The sequence below is a fragment of the Zeugodacus cucurbitae genome, chromosome 4 (assembly GCF_028554725.1).
Source record: "Zeugodacus cucurbitae isolate PBARC_wt_2022May chromosome 4, idZeuCucr1.2, whole genome shotgun sequence".
Taxonomy (NCBI): Eukaryota; Metazoa; Arthropoda; class Insecta; order Diptera; family Tephritidae; genus Zeugodacus; species Zeugodacus cucurbitae.
Window position 1 is genome coordinate 73,491,935 of NC_071669.1, and position 20,602 is coordinate 73,512,536.

The 20,602-nt window shown below is 37.5% G+C and overlaps 1 protein-coding gene across 3 annotated transcripts in view; it reads right to left on the reverse strand.

Annotated features, from left to right (window-relative positions):
* Positions 1 to 4,427: 4,427 nt before the first annotated feature.
* The window catches only part of Slc6a1_1 (sodium- and chloride-dependent GABA transporter 1), a 53,738-nt gene continuing 37,563 nt past the window's right edge, over positions 4,428 to 20,602 (reverse strand). For 2 of the 3 annotated variants that reach the window (XM_011182552.3, XM_011182560.3), the window contains exons 3-6: positions 12,306 to 12,537; positions 9,293 to 9,438; positions 8,934 to 9,070; positions 4,428 to 7,191 (exon numbers count right to left, since the gene is read on the reverse strand). In XM_011182552.3, the coding sequence (XP_011180854.2) occupies positions 5,316 to 7,191; positions 8,934 to 9,070; positions 9,293 to 9,438; positions 12,306 to 12,537 (2,391 nt within the window). In that variant the 3' untranslated portion in view covers positions 4,428 to 5,315. Of the gene's footprint in view, positions 7,192 to 8,933; positions 9,071 to 9,292; positions 9,439 to 12,305; positions 12,538 to 14,924; positions 15,656 to 20,602 lie in introns of those variants that run through there. The other variant, XM_029039452.2, reaches the window with a different exon arrangement.

Sequence of the window (20,602 nt, forward strand, 5' to 3'; positions counted from 1 at the left end):
TAACGAGGTCTGCCGGTTTGTCGACTTTCAGCGGCAGGCGACACATACTAATACAATTGATTCTCTCACTTTTGATTATAAATTGTTATTAATTAATATTAAATGCAGCATAGTTGACTTTTAAAACCATAACAATAACTTTCAGAAGAATGACTTTGAGAATAATACAAGCATAAAATGAATACATGTCTATAACTTTCGCTGCAACTTTGTCCTGAATCAAGCAATCACCCGAACAATTGCCAACCCGCTGCCAGTGGACGCTTGAGCCAGATTTCATCATCGAAGCAAAAATAAACATTTAAGAGATTTAATTTCCGCGTGTCGGAATGTGGTAACACCAGATAACCCACTTTGGCCAAGCTGCTAATAGATTATTAAGAATTGAATACGATATATACATAATTATATTTGTATTTGTTTGTGTCGTGACAAAATTTGAGCTCTTCGAAAATTAATTCATTAGTAGTCAGAGAAAATCAAAATCATAAATATTATGAACGAATCTAGAGCTGATTATATAATCTTCAGAAGAAAGTAAAATTTGATCGAAATTATTTTTGGCTTATTTGAAAAGGTCTAATTCAGCTAGACTAAATAAAAAAAATAATAATAATACTTTGATTATATATGGAAGTTATTAAATGTGAGCTAGTCAGCAAGAAAACTGATTGTGATCCTCAGATACCCAATTTCTACTTTAAGACTAAAGACTATGTTCCCCATTGAAAGCATCTGATTCTTTCGTGCTTGTATCGCACATTTAAACTCAATTTTATTAAACTGCATACTGCACTTGGCTTTGATCTGTCTTAAACAAGGTACTTAAATGGCTGAAAAATTTGATTTTATTCGAAATCAAGCTTGAAGGTAAATTAAGGTGTCTGTTTGAAAACTCACAAGAAATTTATTTAATTAAATTAATTATTCGACACAATGGGCAGTTCTACAATCTACCCATAAAATAGTCATGAGGCTTAACTGCAGGGCAAAAACGAACACATATGGAAAGAACATATTGAAATCTGAACGCTTCGCAGTTTATGTGCAACCGCGAAAAACGACAACCGAAAAGCCTCAAACTATTTGGCTCGTCTCAACGAAACCGACTTAGTTGTCCACGCATTTAAATTTTGTTTCTATTTTTGTCTCTACATATGTTCTTTCGGTTTCAAGGTTGAACAAGTTTAAAACAACCAACCCAAAAATTAAATTAAAATTAGACAAGACAAAGCAACAACAACAACTAACTACTGTGAAAAAAATCAGAAATCTTTTAAACACATTTGATTTGACTGATCTCCGAAACTCAGCGACCCACCAATCTAGCGCTGAACTGGCCACTCAACCAGCCAGGCAGCGAGCCACGCAGCTAGCCAAGCCAGTAACAGTATTGAAGAAGTGACTCTTTGAAATTTTCTGCGTTTTTTGTTATTAAACTCTGAGCCAAATGCGATAATAAAAAAGTCGCAGCAGCACATCTGCAGAAGATATTTATTAGCTTTAATTTTAATTTTATTAAAATGCTTTAAACTAGTTTATTGTGCGCTTCTGCCCAAAAACCAAAAAAAAAAAACAAAAGCCAATCAAGTTTACCTCGAGAGCCACCAAACTTTGAACAATATAACCAAAAATGTATAAAACAGCAACAACCATGTGTGTTTAAAAATTCAAATTCAAATTCAAATTTTCATAATACTTACTAAAGCCGTAGACTTAGAAGTTTGGACAAAAATCTCGCAAATATTATAAGCGATTTAGCCTTAGGTATTAGGCAAAAGCAAAAAGAAAAAAGACACACGAGTGACGACGATTCATAGTTGGTCACAGCACAAATATTATAATATTCCACACGTGGTCTTACAAAGAAGGAAAAATCAGCGCTTTGTGACGCACGACGCAGTGCAGCGTCCAGGGCTCACACTATTCGAACTATCATTTATATAAAATAATACAACTTCCTTTCTACTTCAGTCTATTTGATAGAATAATCCTCAAACCAGTAGAATATGGTCTAATTTCTATGTTATATCTGATTTGGGTAGTTTAGCTTAGAGTTATATATGAGCCTATCATTGTCTGTAATCCTGAAAAGTTTTAAATAGACTTTCTTTCAACATCAGTTTCTTTCAAAGATCCCAAAGCTTTAGAGATCCTTAAACCTCGAGATTTCTATTAATGATTTTGTACATCTTTATCGATATATTACCGAAATCGTTTGAATTTAATATTAATCGCAGAAACATCGAGCTCAACTCAATTATATATAAAATGTATCGAAATATCGTACACTGAATACATACATACTATATATATTTCGTTAATTTGCGCATCACTAGCACACAGCTCAATTTAAATGTGTTAATTTTCAGTTTATTTAAAATTAGATATAATTAGCTAACATAAATATCAACCAACTAGTCTGAGGTACTTTAAATGAAGCTAAGAATGTAGAAGGTCGTTGAAACAACTCAAATATATACCCACACTTATAAACATACATATGTATATGTGTGTGCTTGAGTGTGTGGCAAACTGGAATTATATAACATATTTGTTCGACGAATATCTTACATTGCTACCATAGATTATTGAGCGTTAAGGACAAGCGAACTGCGATTTTGCTCTAATCTGCTTTTTGTCACGTAGAGTTTTTTTGCAAATCATTGCTAATTTTCATCCGCTTCAGAATGAGAAATACTTGTATTTCCCCCATTACCATGACCGGAAATGACACGCGTCCAGTACGTGTTGTTTTAAGAATATTTTCCGGTAAATTCCTCGATGCAATGAAAATGCGAGTTAAATATTTTGATCGAATCATTTCTCTATGAATTAAATTTTAACATTTTATCATACACATACACGAGTCACGAGAAATTAACTATTTCATAAAACATTTATAAGGTGGTTATTTTCGTAGAGGATATTATAAGTTGAGCCGTAAAGTATATCTCTTATCTCACTCGTTGTGACTATGATACTGGCCTTTGATATAGAGAATTATTTACGTTCCAAAATAAAAAAAGCAACTGCCATAAATCACAATGGTGTAGAAAAATGTTGAGGAAACGTGGTACACAGATCAGGGCCTTATCTAGCTGTGCAGTGAGTGGATATTCGACTTATGACACCTGGTATTTGGTATGTAGTACGTTTTTCTAACACTTCAAGGAGCACCAAAATTTCTATTCCGTGGGTCCTGTGAAATCTCATCTACGTTGACAATAGACACTTAGGGAATTAACACAAAATCTCAACCAATTCCAACTACAGCTGATCCTCAGGTACGACAATTTACACATATTTTATCCGGTCAAGGACTATTCATACAATGATTTAACCCTACCCTAAGATCTTCACCTCACATCACATCTAACTTTACTTCATTTCACTTGATTCCTTTTTTGACCTCACATGACCTAAAATAATGTTTGCAGCAGTCTCGAAATTTCAGGACCAGGAAAATTTTACTTTCACCAAACATTTTACTTGTTACCAAATTTTTATTTATCATATTATAACCTGATATTATTTTGAAATGAAGGGGTTTTATGGATTTTCTGGCTTAAAAAAATCGAGTTTTCCATATTGTCTTATTAAATTCTACATCTCTAGATTATTATCCTAAAATTGTAAATTGCCGGATAATAGTTTTAGAGATACAGTCTAAAGAAGTTGCATGCTCCAATGTCGATTCTCAAGATTTTTTGAGAATTACCCAACCGATCTTAATATTGACAAGTCTTCCAGATCATTTAAAAAGACTTGAGAACAAAAAAAAACTCGAAGATTTAGCCAACTATTTCAAAGCTGAAAACATGTAACCCTTTAAGTTAGCTTTTCCACACCAATACACACACGACACTATAATATCACATTCCTGTATTCACATGATTTAAATTCCTTCGTCCAAGACCAAAGCTAAAAACCTTGACGATGAAAAACTGAAGGCTAAACGGAAAAGTGATGTGAGCATAAACATAAGGAATAATAACAGTTCCTCCATCCAACAGTCCTTCCATAAAATTGATCAGGAGTCTAACTTGGTGAAGATTCATATGTGGAAATTACGCTGGCTCAACCCAAACAGAAAATGAAATTGAGAGCGTACCTATAATCACCAGCATCAAAAGCGAAAGTGCCCAAGCCATCCGAACTAATTAATTGCCATTTCATTGCATAAATTGCTTAATTTGTTGTGGATAGTTGTATGGGTTAAGTGCACAGTAAATTATGCAAGTGTATCGAAAAACCGGAAATGAATCTTTAAAAGCGTAACTAGTTTGAGCTAGAATAGCAAAATAAAATCAAAAACACATAAATTCGAAAGCGAATACTTAGCGCTTGAGTGTGTTTAACGGTGATTTCATACTTGCCAGCGCTCCGCAATTCTTCATGCCATACATTAAAAGGCTTTCAACACATTTGTTTGTTTCTCAATGTCTTTCATTTTATTTAATTTATTCAATTTTAGTAGAGTTGTTTCTCACATTATTTTTCGTTGCATTCTTTAGTTAGCGCAGCCCGCAGAAGTGAGGCTTTTGGCTTTTCACTTTATAAATACAGGATACGGATATAACGGTTCATAAGTATATCTCCTTATTGTTAGTAAAACTTATTCTCGATTACATACATATTTCATAATTTCGATTAACAATTTTTCTTCTAAAGCCTTTGCTTCAGTGCATAAAATAATTCAGCCACGCTTTAAAAATGATTTTAAATAATTTGCGTTGCATACTTTTGCGCGCTCCGAAGGAAATATTCGTTAAATACAATCCTTAAGCTTACATTCCCCATTTTCGTATCTTCCTTTATTTAATTTCTTCATTTATATACTATTATAGTTCGACGCTCGCGCCAACAACCGCCCTTTCTTAAGATTATCTATGAACAAAGAGATTTTCAGATTTTCATCGTAAACTTTAAACTTTAATTATCATTATGTAACTCGTGTTAGTCGTTTTAATCTGAACTCTTCAGTTAAAGCTTATTCAAAATATCAATTCATTAATTTTAAGTTTGGTTAATTAAATATTTACAATGTCTTCAATTGAACTTAATTAAACGAGAGTAGTACTATGCGACAAGTATTGGAATTCAATTTGGAATTGTCTAGGTGTTTATGTATACATATTACACTACTACAACTACAACTACTAGATGTCTCATTACGTCTAATGCATTACTAGAATAACTACAAAGTAATTTTTATAACGAATATGTCTTGGGTACGGAAAAGTCTTTTGTTGTATGTGTGTATTAAATATTTGTATGCTGATGCTTCGTCGTGGCAGCCAAATGTGACTGCCTCACAGCTCCGTGGAGTACTCTTGCGGATTCACCGTGAACTTCCGCCAGCAGATGTGATCCGCGCTGCCGTTCGTGTTGTGTGGTGGCAATTTGGCGCCGGCGACACCTCCCACGAGAGCGCCGCCACCCACACTCACGACCGAGTGTCGGTTGTGCTCGGCCATGCTGGTGCTAGAGGAGCGCTTTACGTAGGCGGCGCCGTGCGGCCCATTTCCGCTGACTCGGCTCATAGGGTTGCGCGCGCCGCCATTGGCTGTGATGGCGTTTGAGCTGCCGTAGGTTATGGATTCGTTGGACGGTGTTATCTCGATGCGCGTCGCATGGCGGCCATCCTCCGAGAGTCTGCGTATGTACACAATCTCACGATGCTTCTCGGCATTGGCGTTGGGCGCACGCATGGCGTGTACGTGACTGGGCGGTGGTGGTGGAGGGCTGGGCAGCGACTCGTCCTCAAGCTGCTGATTCTGGTATTGTCTGTGTTGATCCATGTACTGTTGTTGCGGTTGTTGTTGTGCATTGCTACGTTGTTGTGGTTGAGCACGTGAGCGATTTGAATACCGTAGCGGCTTGCCATCACTGCTCTGAAAGGGCATAAACTGCTGTGACACACCTGGAAACTTGTCAACGCTAATATCCTCTTCGATAGCGGAATCGCCGAACATAGAGCCGCTGTAGTTGGGCGAACTGTTACCGGTGGTTGATTGCTTCCAGTTCTGTTGCGCGGCATGGCCGTTCGCATATTTACTAGAGCTGGAATATTGACCCTTCTTGATGGAGTGTGTGTAGTCACGTGTACCGCGTCGACGAAGTGTGAAATCACGGCGCCCAGTATCTTGACACACCGAACGCCATTGCTTCCAGGCATGGCGTGCCAAAGGATCGGTTGGTCCCCACTCTTTCGCCGGTTTGGAGGCCTCACAGATCATACCGAAGAAATTGTACTCAACTTGTCGGAATATCTGCACACAAGCTATAATGAAGATCACTGCCAGCGCGAGTAAAATGGGCGCCCAGCGTGGTACATATTCCGCGAGCAAATCAAACTGATCGTCATCCGAACACCACCACACCAACAGCGCGGTGAGTATAGCCGGGCATACGCACCACAGCCACATCCACCCTTTGAAGATCGGTCGTCCAATGGAGAATTCCAAGTCTGTGTAGATATTCTTGACGCCATAAATCCAACTGATCGCAATCAGCTCGAAGACAAGCGCCGTAATTAAGATTGTACCAACGATACGCGTATCCAAAATGCGCGCAATTATGAATTTCGGCGCGGCCAACGATATGATCGTCATGACGAGCGCCACCAAGCTGATGATGTAATTCGGATGCCGCGGCACCAACCGTGTGACCGTATAAATGGACACCGTCATTGCCACAATAGCGGAAATCACAATCAACGCATAAATTAGTACGGGTATGATGCGTGCGATTAGCTCGTTGCTGGGACGATCGTACATGACGCGATCGTACACGGCTGTGAGGGGCTTGAGCTCCTCAATCATGGAACCACTATTCGCCGAGAGATCGAATTGTACCATGAATAGTGTGACGGCAATTGCATTCACCAGCAGATTGAAGCACAAATAAACGATCGATGTGCGCACGGCGTCGCCTTTGTAGAGGAACTTCCCTGTGACGGCGGGCAAAGCGCCAAAGCCGCAGTTGGTGGCGAAGAGTACCTGCATCAAAGCGTTGAACCAGATGTTAGAGTCCATGAGTAGTGTCGAATCGAACGGCCAGAGCTCGGGAAAGTAGGAGCGCTGGAAGGAGTTGTGCACTTCCCAGCCAGTGAGGCAACACAGCAGCAGGAAGCCCAGTATGCCAAAGAAGAAGAGGCTACGGCGCAAGAAACGTCCATTGTGAGTGCTATTGGGGAGAGTGGCGGATTGTGAAAATTAGTTTATAGCATATCATAAATCGTAAAAATATAGATATACATATATAGAATTTCCAATTTCAACCGAAAAAAAACTTAGTGACAAGTTGCTAAGTATTAGTATTAAATACATATATACTCATATATCTGTTTTGATCGGTTTGTGTTTTAAGCTACGAATGAAGTATGGCTCATGATGTCAGATGAAAACATAAATTAATGTCAAATTCGGATATTAAACAAGTTTGTAATTAAAACGCAATTAAATAGATTTTTTCCTTCGAATTGTGTTTGCGGTAAAAGCATAATTTTTATGTTTTATTTGACTGACAGAAAACAGAAAAGAGTAGTGACCAAGCGCTTGAGACAATGGAAAAGAAGAATTCACCAAAGTGACACAAACAATGGACTCATGCGTGTGAAAAGAAGCAGATTTAAATAATTTTTAAAAATTGAAAAGCAGTTAAATAGTTGCGGATTTATAAAATTTAACAAGACTTATGTCAAAAGCAAACAAACAAAAATAAAAACAAAAAACATTTACATGAAAATATTAGCTGGGAATAACCAAATTAATATGAAAGATGAAAGATTATGCGGATGTTCGCATCAATAAAATGTGTAAATGACTTGCTGAGGGTTCATGTCTGAATGTTGATGGGTGTGTGTGATTGTGTGGGTGTAATTACAATGGCACCTAAAATATATTCATAAATATTTATTTAATTTGATGTTCAATTTGGTTATTTAAAGTGTATTCATGTCCAATAAATTAATTTGCATAAGTATCAATTACACTGTCCGCTCGCATTAAAATGTCTTATTTGTAGAAAAAATGTGGATTTGAAAATAAAACTTATAAAACCGCAAAATAAACCATGGTACACGAACACGATAAAATTCTAAGGTGTTAATGCGTTCTTTTAGCTTTTGGATTCTGTTGGATCGCCACAATTTATCATAGTATTATATATTAATATAGCTTATCCAGTTTACCAAATTAATGATATTTTAGAAATTTTTTTAACCATTTCATTTGTTTATCTGTAAAAATTATCTCTTCCATCTGCGTAGATTTATTATCATTTACTAGAGCAGCGGATAGCCGTTACTAAAATGCGAGAGAATATATCAAATTTGTCTAGTTTTCAAATGAAATTGTTCCTTTTCGAGAGTAATATCTGATCCATACAATTTACTTTAACCGAAATACCACAGTGTTATTAATAATACTTCGAGAATTTTGAAATAAAAAATGGAGAGGAATAAAACCCATGAGTTGAGTAATTTTCTAGAAAGCTTCAATTGCTGTCATGAAAACTTGGAATTTTCAACCGAATTCAGCACAAAGAAGTGCTAGCTGAGGAGTTCAATTGTGATTAAATCTTCAGACTTTATTGTATAAAAATAACATTCTCGATTAAATAAATAAAAAATGCTTAACTCTCATTTTGAGTCTTCCATGAAATTTAAATTTAATTTTTAAATAATTGAAACTTCAACGATTGAAGCAAAAGTAATCATTCTCTAATGTTTGCAATTAATTAATAATAAACTATACGTTTCAACATATCCAACACACATAATCAATTAATGCACTGATTTAGACAAATGTAAAAAATAAAAATAAAACTTTAAACTTTTTCTCCTTCATCGGCATCCAATCATCAATTAGCTCAGTTAAATAATCAATTAATTTACGTTTCACCAACGAAACACACAAAATACTCACCACAGCATGACCACAATCCAAATGCCGATCAGTCCAACGGCCAGCATGCCGAAGTACATGGGATTCTCCCAGAACGGCGTTAAGAACGTGCGCTGCAAGCATTCTTGTCCGCTGTTGCCAGTCACCGTGTAGCCATTCTGTATGATGGGCAAAAAGATAACAAATAAAACAAAAATATTATTAACCGCAAACGAGCGCAAATAACCGTAATAAAAATCCAATAAATATGTGAAATAGCCAATTAATCACTGCTGCAGCCCAAAATGATTTGTTCGCGCAATCAGTCATGGTCGCAATCAGCGTGCGTCCGCATAAGGCAGCAGCAGCGGCAGCGTTTGGCAACAATAACAATAACTTACCAGCGCCAACTTCACGTTGCCCACACACTCCCGAAAAGGCAGCGAGTCGAAGATGAACATGCCGATGTAGGCCACCGCCAAGACCGCTTGCAGCGACACCCAAATCGTCGACAGCCATGACGCGAAGCGGCTGATGATGCAGGCGCCTGCGGAAGAGAATAGAAAAGAGCATGGAAATGTATGAGAACTATTGTTTCGAATCAAGAAGAGAGTGATCATAGTTGGATGGGGTTGTTATAAAATAGTTTATGTGCGTTTCATCTCATAAAGTATTATTCCTATATACACAAATACATAATATAAACAACACTGTGCAACAAAATCTACTATTTTAAAGTATAAAATCTATTATTTAAAGAAAACTTATATACATTGGAATTTGGGTTTGTGTTCCAAAAAATTTACTTTCTCGGAACATTGTAACATTACAAAAGTCTGCAGAATTCCCTACTGACTCTAAATTCGAAATAATTCTCTAAAAGTGATTTTTTCTGAAATGTTAAAGGTCAAGAGTGTCCATAAAAATTCTCTCTCAGAATTTCGCAAAAGTTCCATTAGTCTTTCCCGAGAGTTCGCCGTAATTAACATCTATTGCTGCAATGATTTTATAAACTCATCATTTTCCATCACTTAAGGAATCTCGCTAGAAACATCTTAAATACGTTAGTTTTCTAATTTCGAAATCGCCGTGAATATTTTCGAAAAAAAGGGCGATCACCAGTTTGTGTTCCGGCAGTTTGCCAAGTATTTATTATTTGCTCTCATTTTATGTGCAGCTTTTTGTGTGTGTTTTTGTTAAGTAGTTTTTCATCTTGCCATTTTAGTTGGTGTTTTTTTTCGTTTCATTTTGCTAGAATTTATTCTCAAACATCTATTGGTTTTAATTTTTGCAGATCCACTTCGCCGTCGCTTTGGCCCTTTGTACTCTCGTCTTTTCGGGAAGAGTCTCGCGCACTCTCTCTCGCTCTCTCGTTTTAGCTCGACTAGCTCGCAACAACGCTCGGCCCTACAAGCACAGCAGCACCGTTCGGCTTTGCGCCTTCGTGTGTGTGTGTGTGTTGTTGCCGTTGTTGTTGCGTGCAGCGTCAACTGCTGCCAGCACGACAGCGAATGTGGACTTTCGTTTTTACACAAACGGGACACACGGATGCGATTTTGCGATTTTTGCGATTTTTATTAGAGTTACTAGTTGTATATGCGTTTCCTGGTATTTTTGAAGTTGAATTTCCACATTTGCACATTGGCTTTCGTGTTCGTGTTCGTTTTGCTTTTGCTTTTTGCTTTTTGCTTTTTGCATCTGTTTAAATCTGATTGGGTTTGCTTTTCGCAAATGATTCATTGATTTTTATGTGTATCGGTATCGGTTCGTTTATCGTTTGCCCACAATGGAGGATTTTGCCTTAAGAGTCAGATTCAATTTTTGCTTTGCTTGGTGTGTGTCGATTTCAACTGTAAATCATTTGCCATTTTAGTTGTGACGAAAGTTTCATGTTCGTTTGTATGTAGAATGTTGAATTCATTTCATTTTAATTGCCAGTTTTCATGTTTTTCAGTTTGTTTTAGTAGTTACTCAGTTGCTTTTTGTTAGTTAGTTTGTTTGTTGTTGTTAGTTAGGTGGCACAATTTGGAAACGGGTTGTGCCCAACCGCTAAGGTCTGCGGAACACCAGACCGCCCGAGAGCAGAGCGAATGGATGTCCTATTTGTGCCGCATTGCAAGGAAAAGACACCCGTGAATTGCAGCCGCGTTGCAACGGCAATGAAAATCGGGACAGCATCTGGTTGGCGCCCAGTGGGTGGCTGGACGGCTTATAGTGGATTGGTCCTTGCATGCTGTGTCCTGCGTGCAGCCGCCACCCACTCTCCGAAGCTGTTGCATGCGCACTGCATGAATGCGAGTATGCGTGCATGTGTGTGTTCGCTGTGCAAGCTAGCCGAATGCTCTTGCTGCCGAGACGAGTGGCTGCTGCTGGCTCTGGCTTGAAATGAAACGAAGTGCTCCATTGGTTGTACATACGATTGCATAGCCAGACACAAAGGCATAACTTTCGGGGAATACATGCACTTGCGCTTTGTTTTTGTACGAGTTAAAGTTCTTGAGACTACGAAGAGCGTAAAGCCAATTGAATGGAAGTACGTAATATTATCAAATTCTATAAACATGCAGACGCGTGGGCAAGTTTACGCTCTGAAACTTTTTTTTTTGAAATTTTCAACAATAAGATTATCCATATTCAATTGCATATAAACAATCGTATATATTCACATACACTATCACAGCGCATCATTGAATGCATGTGTTTCACAACCGGAAAAGAATTTCAACCAACACCAACGCAGAAGAATATCTCGTGAGCAACCCTGCGGCTAAATACCGCTTATTCGCAAATCGTTGCATACTTTTAGGCAAACGCTTAAATAGTGGCTTAAAGTAGCGGAAATGAATGTTACCACTTATTTGTCTCTATTTTTAACGCCACACACTGAATAACCAGTCATACTATAAACGTCTACATATGCTCTTTTCAAAATATACATATATCTCCAGAGAATTCAAACAAACACGTCAAACATCGTCATTCTTTAATGATTATTAAAGCTAATTCTTCTCTCTTCTCTTTTTCTTTTCTAATTCTCTTCATTTTAGACCTTTAATGTTTGAAATACAACGCTTAGAGCCAAATTTTGCATACTTTGACTTGACTTCAATCTATTATTAATTTTCAAGAAATCTATCTGAATCAGACTATTATATAAATATGAAAAATCCACAACCAACACATATGGAGCAAAATAATTGCCATTTGACGTCGAATATTAAAATTTATTTCCCACGATGTGGTGTTAATGAATTTAAATTTATTTCTCTTCATTTCATCTTCAACAACTGTATACCTACACAATCGTGTAAGCGCACGATTTGCTCCAAATTTATCAGACACAAACTTTTATTACTTTAACATTTATCTAAATTCGTTGGTGTTGGTCTTTTTTATTACACTTCTTTCACTTACCTTTAAATATGGGCGAGGCGGTCCATGTGTGCGCTGCACTTTGGCCCAAAAATTGTCCCACTGATATCTCCAGCAAGATGATTGGCAAACCGACTAGAAACAATAGCGTTATGTATGGAATCAAATACGACGAGCCGTATTTGTCCAGTTCACGGGGGAAGCGCACGATGTTGGCGTAGGTGACGTTCAAGCAGATGCACAGCACGAGCCCACGGAATATCGAGCATTTTGTCTGAAACGGCAGAGAAAGTGGAAAATATTACATTTTATTGATTTTTTACAATTTTATTATATTCGAGATTATTTAAAAATAGTGGAAATGAATTCACAGCTTAAGTGATAAATAATTTCTCGGTTTTATTATTATTTTTTTATTTTAGGGTTGATTGTTTAGTTGGTTGATGAAAAGGTCATATATGTAGATTCATAATTTTTGATTTTTAGCCCACAAAGCTCATGTGTTTTGAGAATATTTGCAGGTTAAGAAATGTATGAGTTTCCTTTTTGATATTTGCGAATGCATTTATGTCAATCTCGGCCCACTGTGCGGCGCGTCATTTAATGACAATAAGCAGCAGGCATAACTGCGCCAATAAAAGTAACACCAACTAAGGTAACTGCAGTAATGAAGAGGCACAAATCCACGCTGTGCCTGCATATGAGCCGATATTAAGTTGGGGAGAAATTGAAAGTTTGCGGTTTTAAGCTGCGTTGAGGCTGAAAGTCTTCAAAGACACGCAAGACAACCGGAAGATGGAAGGGAGACAATTGTGCTGCTAAATAAATGTAAATGTAAATGCGAGCAAATGCCAAGGGAAACGCTTAAGAGAATGTGGAAAATAAAGAAATGCTTCAGAAATTGCAGCCCAATTTAGTACGAATGCGCGTTTACCTCAATTTAGCAGCTTTCAGAGCTCAACAAAGAAAGTGACAGCGCCGCGCAGTGAATGATATTACAAAATAATTAAATGTAGCTCAACAAAGGCGTGGAAATAATTTACTTTCACACCGGCTTAGCACCGGGCGTGTGCTCATGTGTGTGTATGCGCCTCTTTCTCTTCGCTTGAGAAGAATTTGAAACTCGCGAAAAGACAAAAATAATCACCTCTAGACTGAACAAAAAGCCAACAACAACAACTTCGATTTACTCCACACTCCTACTTGAGTGCTAAAATTGCACTTAAGCAAAACTTGTTAGAATCGGCTTACGAAATTCGCAATAAACTGAAACGAGTGACCATAGACGAATAAGAAAACACAAACACAACCAACAATAGCGTTATGCAAACCGACATATTAGCAAGTAAATGTGCAAAAACGCAATTAACTAGTGATGCGTCTAAATCTCTTTTGATACTCATTAATATGCAAGTGACGAATAAACACGCTCTTCAGAGGATTGAGAAAAATATGATATCCACTGTATCTAATTGCCCTTTTACTTTATTTTAGTTTTATTTCAGAATAATTCTCCAATTTAATATAATTTTTTGCTTTATTATTGCTTTTTTTTCACGCACTAAAGTGCTATTTTTGCACTTTTCGTGCTTCTTCCAGCTGTCATTGATCAAAAGATCACTGCCAGCGACCTCAATTTACCAAATTCGACACAAAGTGTCTTTTTGTTTTCGCGCATCTTTGCGTGGAGGCAATAAAAAGAGCACTTTAAAGCGTTGAACGGCAATTATTCACAGGTTTGCCACGGTATTGTAATCGTATCGATGAGTACACAAAAGTTTTTATTCCACAACATGGCTGTATGTAAATGTATGTGAGTGTGTGTGTTCCACCTTTCCTTTACTACTACTCATTTGACATTCTCTTCCCAGGCATTGCATTCACAGCAATGTTAACGGTGAACAATTCGCCAAATGGCAGACAGACGATGTGACGCTGTCAATGACTTCAAGTGAAATGAACCGAACACGGTAATCCAATAGCGATCACTATCATTTATTAGCCATCAGCGGAGTCAGTCATCAGCGATATAAAAACGGAATGAGTAAGTATGTCTGTGTATGCACAAATTTCTGTGAAATATAGACTAATGAGAAACGAGGGTTACAAGGAGGTCTCGTTTGGTCAGAGATTTGCAAAAGTTTTCGTTGATATAAAATCATATTTAATGAATATCGTGACTTTGGGAAATGAGAAGGGCTTCAAAACTTGTTTATGCTTTCCCTCTAACTTTTTTCGGAAAAATATTTTTCGAAATTTTTTTAAAATTGTTTAAGTGTTTTCCTATCAGGTCCCTCAGTAAACTATGCGGAGTCGTTTCGTGGCTACCTCAACATAATCAATTCGCTTAAACTTAATGATCAATGCACTCATTGTTGTGGGTTATGTAATAACGTAAGATATTTATTACACATTTCATAAAAGACCAAATCATTTTATTTACTATTACTTAAAGCGCTTTTAAATGTTGTAATGCTATTAAAGATGAGCAGAAGCATTTTCCGCATTTAATTGACTCGTAACTTTGGACGAATGAACACGAAACACACATAAATCAAACTCATTACACGCAACCACATAGGCCTAGTGAAATGATAAAGAAAATGCAATGCTAATAAACAATAATTAACCGTTAATGCACTTCGCACATCAGACACTTACTTTGCGATAATAACGGAATGGCACATCCTCATGCACGACGTATAGGTAATCTGCTAGATACTTTGTGGTTGGTATCTCCATCTTTGGGCAGATTTTGTAGCGTTTGTATGCGCAGAAGAATTTGTCATTTTCTTGCATTACTCGGCGCTTGTGGCAAATCGAACGCACACGTCGCTGTGTTGCACGCCCGCAAAGTGCTTGAAAGTATTTTCCTTAATTATTATTATATGATTTCGTTATCACGTTTCGGCACTTTGTCTTTCTTTTGGCAATATAGTTTTTCCGTTATAAGAGGTCGCCATGCAGGTGAAAGTAAGCGAGTTATCATGCCTGGGTCGCTTAATGTTTATTTTTATTTTTATTTTTATTACTGTTATTATAACTTTTTATGTTTTTGCTTTTGATTTTCGAATTTCACATGTTAGCCCTGCTGAAAATATTAATTATTTCGTTAGACTTTCAACTAGTGCGAGCATTTGTCTTTTCTTGTGGTGAAAAGTATTATTTATGTTTCATTATAGTGTTTTTATTTGTTATTTGTTTTTGTTTTTGTTTTGTGTTTTGTGTGATTGCTTGCATTCATTTCACTTTCTTACATCACTTCGATGGGTGTTCGCACACGTAATGACCATAAGTTAACGACAAAAACTGAAAATATTTTGACAATTTTCTTTCAATATTTCATTCTTGTTTTTGTTTGTTCACAGTTTGGCGCATGCGTAGCCCAAATACTTAATGAGCAGGCGAGCCCAATACGCAAGCGGCCAAACGCAATTAGCACCTGCAGCAAAGTCGATAGTTAGCTCAAGTAAGCTAAGTATCGGACATGTACATGTGTGTGTTTGTATTATAAATGTATTTATTGTTGTTGTCATTAGGAATTTCAACAGTTGCTGTGAATTTCTTCGACATTTGATTATGATTGTGCTACAACAAATGAACTCGCTTAGGATTTTCTTCCGTGTGGGCGAGCGGATTTGTTGATTACGACGGAGTTGAGACAGTAGCAAAAAAAAAAACAAAAAACAAATTATAATAAAAATGAAATCAACGTCAAGGCGAGCTCCATCAGTCTGCTAATAATGACAAATCTTTAACATTTTAAATATTTGGCAATGACGAAAGGCAATATCCGTTTAAATTGAGAGATTTTATACATAAGTTAATCAAATGACGTTTTGTTTGTGGCGGCTGATACAAATACAAAGTTTATAATGAATAATCGATGTGAATTAATAAAATTCATCTGGTTTACTTTGAGTCAATTAATAAATTGACAACATTGAACGCTAACCTCTAATACACAAGCCTGATAGGCTTTAAGAGGTGTCTTTATAACTTAAACCTTCATTTCAAATTCTAAACAATAGATGGCGCTCAAGCATAGCGAGCAAAGAAACTGTATAACATTACAAATCTTTTAATAGAACCCAAGACATTCTCGAACCCCAATATTAATTTACATTATTAATATTCCATAGCGCATGTACCCTCTATCAAATCAGTCATCGACTGTTGTAGTATAGTGAACGCACCCACTTTTACGCATTCATTCCAATTCGTTTCCAAATTTGGTGTAAAAGACATCAAAGGCCTAAACCAGAATAAAGAAGCACAGAACAAAACGCACACACCGAGAAACCCGAAATTCGCTTGCTTAAAAGAAGCACAACAGGCACAACCGGAAATTAATTAATTTGCCAACTTGAATATACATTTCCAATACTGAAATATTTAAAAACGAACACAACGAAATCTACACTTGTATATGTTGCCAAATTGGTCAAAACATTGCGTAGTTTCGGGTATGGTTCGCTGACAGGGTTCCCCAATTGGTATCGACTAGTGGCGGTGACTCTTTGCGGCCGTTCTACTTAATATTTGGGTTATGCTTTATCATAAAAGTAGTTTCAACTTCAATTGATACCTGTCTTGTTGTTGTAGTTGTCAGTATTTTGGAAACATTTTCAAAGATATGTCCCGAAATATGATAATATATGTTTCTTCTGACCCAAAATTCTAGAGATAACTTTGTGTGTTGACCAAAACATATGCTTTGATAGCTCTAGGTTTCTATTAAGCTTTCTAAAGTATTATACTTAAACGCAAACGCAAACGCAAAACTTCCGAACTTATCATCTCATACTTAATGACATTTTCAATTAACAAAAGCCAATCTTATTTCATTTCAACATCTGTTCAGCCTTATTGTAGTACCCTTTATACTCGTATAACAAAAGTCAAATTGTTAATCAAACCTTTGCCAATTCTACGAGTTTCAATTTCGATTTGTCTTTCATATTCTAATTTTATTCAGTTCATTTGCATTTGAATTTCTGTACAAACTTGTTCATTTATTCATTGCATTCGTCGTATTATTATTAGGTCCGATCAATTCAAAGGTGTTTGAATGAAGCGCCAGAGCCACAGCCTGCACTTCGCAGTCTTATTTACATTTTAATTTATGCGCAATCTCACGTATTGCACAGACGAGTTGAGTATTTTAGTTGTTTCATTGTTTCGATCTGTGTTCGATCTGTTGCAAAAAGCATTTCTTTTTGTCCTACGACACGCCGAGTTGCGTCCTTGAAATGTTTTCATTTTGGATTTGAATAATTTAATTATGCAGATTTGCATTTCGTCTCTATTAATAGCAATCGACTGGTGTGACATCAACAAAACAATAAACACAGTTAAATATAATGAATACAAGTTGTATAAATGTTATGGAAGTTCATACAAATGAGATCTCAAAGCAATTGGTTCCTGAATGAAGTGAAATAGAGGGAAATTAAAGAATCAAATCTGCTAACGACGGCATGCTTTGATCATGCACAATGAGTTAAAAAAAAAATCCAATTTGCAGACTTTCTTCCGGGTTTAGTATATAACTATTTTCCACTCATTTCTATTTTTTCGTTCCTATGTCATTCCATTCCGTTTGCTTTAGCCCCATTTCTTTTATCAATTAAATTAGAATTGGTTCAATTCGCCTAATAATTTAGTCTAATTAGTTTATGCCATTTAAGTAAGTTTTTTTGAGTTTAATTTAATTATTTCCATTTTGGGTGTTCTTTTCTCTTGCTTTTTAGCCTTCATAGTCACTGCCAAAATAAGTAAGTTGACCGCAACGGCACCCATCGACCAAGCCAAACGAATTTGTCAAATGCCATTTTCGTCGTTATTTATGCTAAGCGAGTTAGTCACCGGCTCTTTAAAAGTCTTAAGAGTTAGTTTGTTTGCCTTTTTTATTATTTTTCTATTTCAATTTTACTTATCTACACACACACACACACATATATATATGTACAAGCGCGTGTATTTCGCATGAGCTTAGTGTTAAAGCACTTTTTGGTGAACCATAGCACAACAAACACAACACAGACTACGCACTTATCAGCTAATAATAACAACAACAATAACAAGACTAAATGCGTACGCAATTTGTCCGAGCCGCACTGAATCCATAAATGTCCACACAACAACAAACAGCGACTAAATGTTGAGCTTTCATGAGCTTCATATCAGCGCGCTTAAAACGAAAATTTACAATTTTGTTTTTGTTTTTGTACACTCGCGCATCATTTACATATACACAGTATCTTCATGCTTGTGTTTTTGTTTTTGTGTGTGTGTGAGCGGCTCATGCTCAATATTAAATTGAATTAGACGAGCGTTAATTAAATTGAAGACGCCAGTTCGCACACGACATTTGAACTTCCACTAACAACAACAACAACAGCCACAACAACGCACTATAAATGAAATAAGCACAGTGAAGAATAAGAATTGGAATTACACGGTGCCTAAAGTGTCTTCTAATTTTTATTATATTTCTTTTTTTCTTTTTTGATTTTGATATTTTTTTTATTAAAGTGTCCGTTTGGACTACTGATCGCGTCCGAGATCGCGTTGTTAGGCGCTGAATTTCGGATGCCGTCAGCACGCGCATCTGTCCACCACTTCGGCTGAGCAACGCCTGACCGGGCCGCAGTGGCGAAACGCGCACAGAGCTCTACTGCAACGCAAGATGTTTTTTTCCGCGCAGCCGGTTTCGTTGGTGTTTAGCTTTTTTCGGCTGGTCATTGCCAAATAACTGTTGATCAACAATAGGCGAATAGTCGTTGTCACGGTCACCGTTGCTTGCTTGCACCAACGCGCTGATTTCGCTTTAAACCGCAACTGCGACCGCCGTCTCGCTGCCTCGCTGCCTAAGGCCAGTCAAAGTCGCAGCTTCAATTTACGATTTTTTCCGTATCGTCATTAAGAATTCTTTATGAAATTCACCGAATTTTATTTATGTTTTTAATGTGCTTAATTCTTTACTACTACTCTTGCTGCTTCCCTTCAACGCTTTCAATGGCGGTGCGCAGCACTTCTTTGTTAGAATTTTCACACACAACAATTATTTTCATACGTATTTATTGTTATCGTTTTTTTGCAGTTTTGCGTCGATTTTCTATGTTAGACATTACCGCGCCGCTGGAACAACAGACACTCGCTCTCACCGGGTAAGACCGAACTGACGGCGCATGCAAGAGCGCTGCGGACCCAAAGCCCAGCAGACAAAAAACCAATGCCTCCGATGTGCCACCGACGTAGGTTCACTTGTACGTACACACCGTCAGCTATCCAGCGAGCCACACACGTTACAATGTGCGGTTTGTCTGTCGGCGTGTGCACAAACAATCACCGCACACGCATTCTCCCTAATTGACTGGCTGGAAACTGAAAACTGAAAGCAGCGGTAAACAAGAGAGTCGCGGCACGCGGCTTTACACTTTTGGTAACACAGACCGCCACAGCGCACTCACTTGTCTTGGCCTGGCTGGGCTGCCCAAACGCCAGTTGTACTGACTAACGCCGCGACGGCTTCGATGCCGACGTCGGAGGCTCAAAGTTGCCCGAAGGCTTCATAAATAAACTCCAATTTCATATAATGTTATAAAGAAAAACTTAACGATCGCGGCTTTTTCTCATTCGCTCGCTCGCTCACCACTGCGTCACTCGTTCGAAACGCTACCGCCGACTAAGCGACTTCGCGGCTGTCTAGTTCAGCTGGCTGGCGTGCTGTGCCGTGTTGTATTGTGTTGTGCCGGCCAACTAATCGCTTGCTTCTACTTCTCCATCAATGCTCCGTTCATACACACACACACACACTCACACGTGCTTACGAGGTCTTCGCATGCCTCGCGCTTTGCTCTGTTTTGTTTCCGCTCTTCTGGTAATTGCTACCGCGCACCCCCTCTTCCCATCGACACTCAGATTCACCATGCGCCGCCGGCTTGGCTTTCTTACCCACAAGTCTAATAGTCTCGAGCAAAATTATGAAAAATCATGCCTCACACATGCACACCGTCGAAATGTTCATACATATATATGTGTGTGTGTGTGCTTTCTTTCATTCATACAATTATTGTTTTTCCCTTTACTTTTCACATTCGATAATTAGCCGTTTTGCGATACACTATCTGTTGCTTCGTACTCAGAGCACACACACAGTGTGAGCTAAAAGTATGCGCTAAAGAGGTTTTCGGTCTAGTTGAAGATCTATTGTATTTTAGTGTACCTTTTGGAATAGGATCAAGACTATTAGCAAATAAAATAAAATTCTGTATTTTGATACAAATCTTTACTATCGCTCTCACCTTAAGATCTTTCAGACCGACAATTTTTAC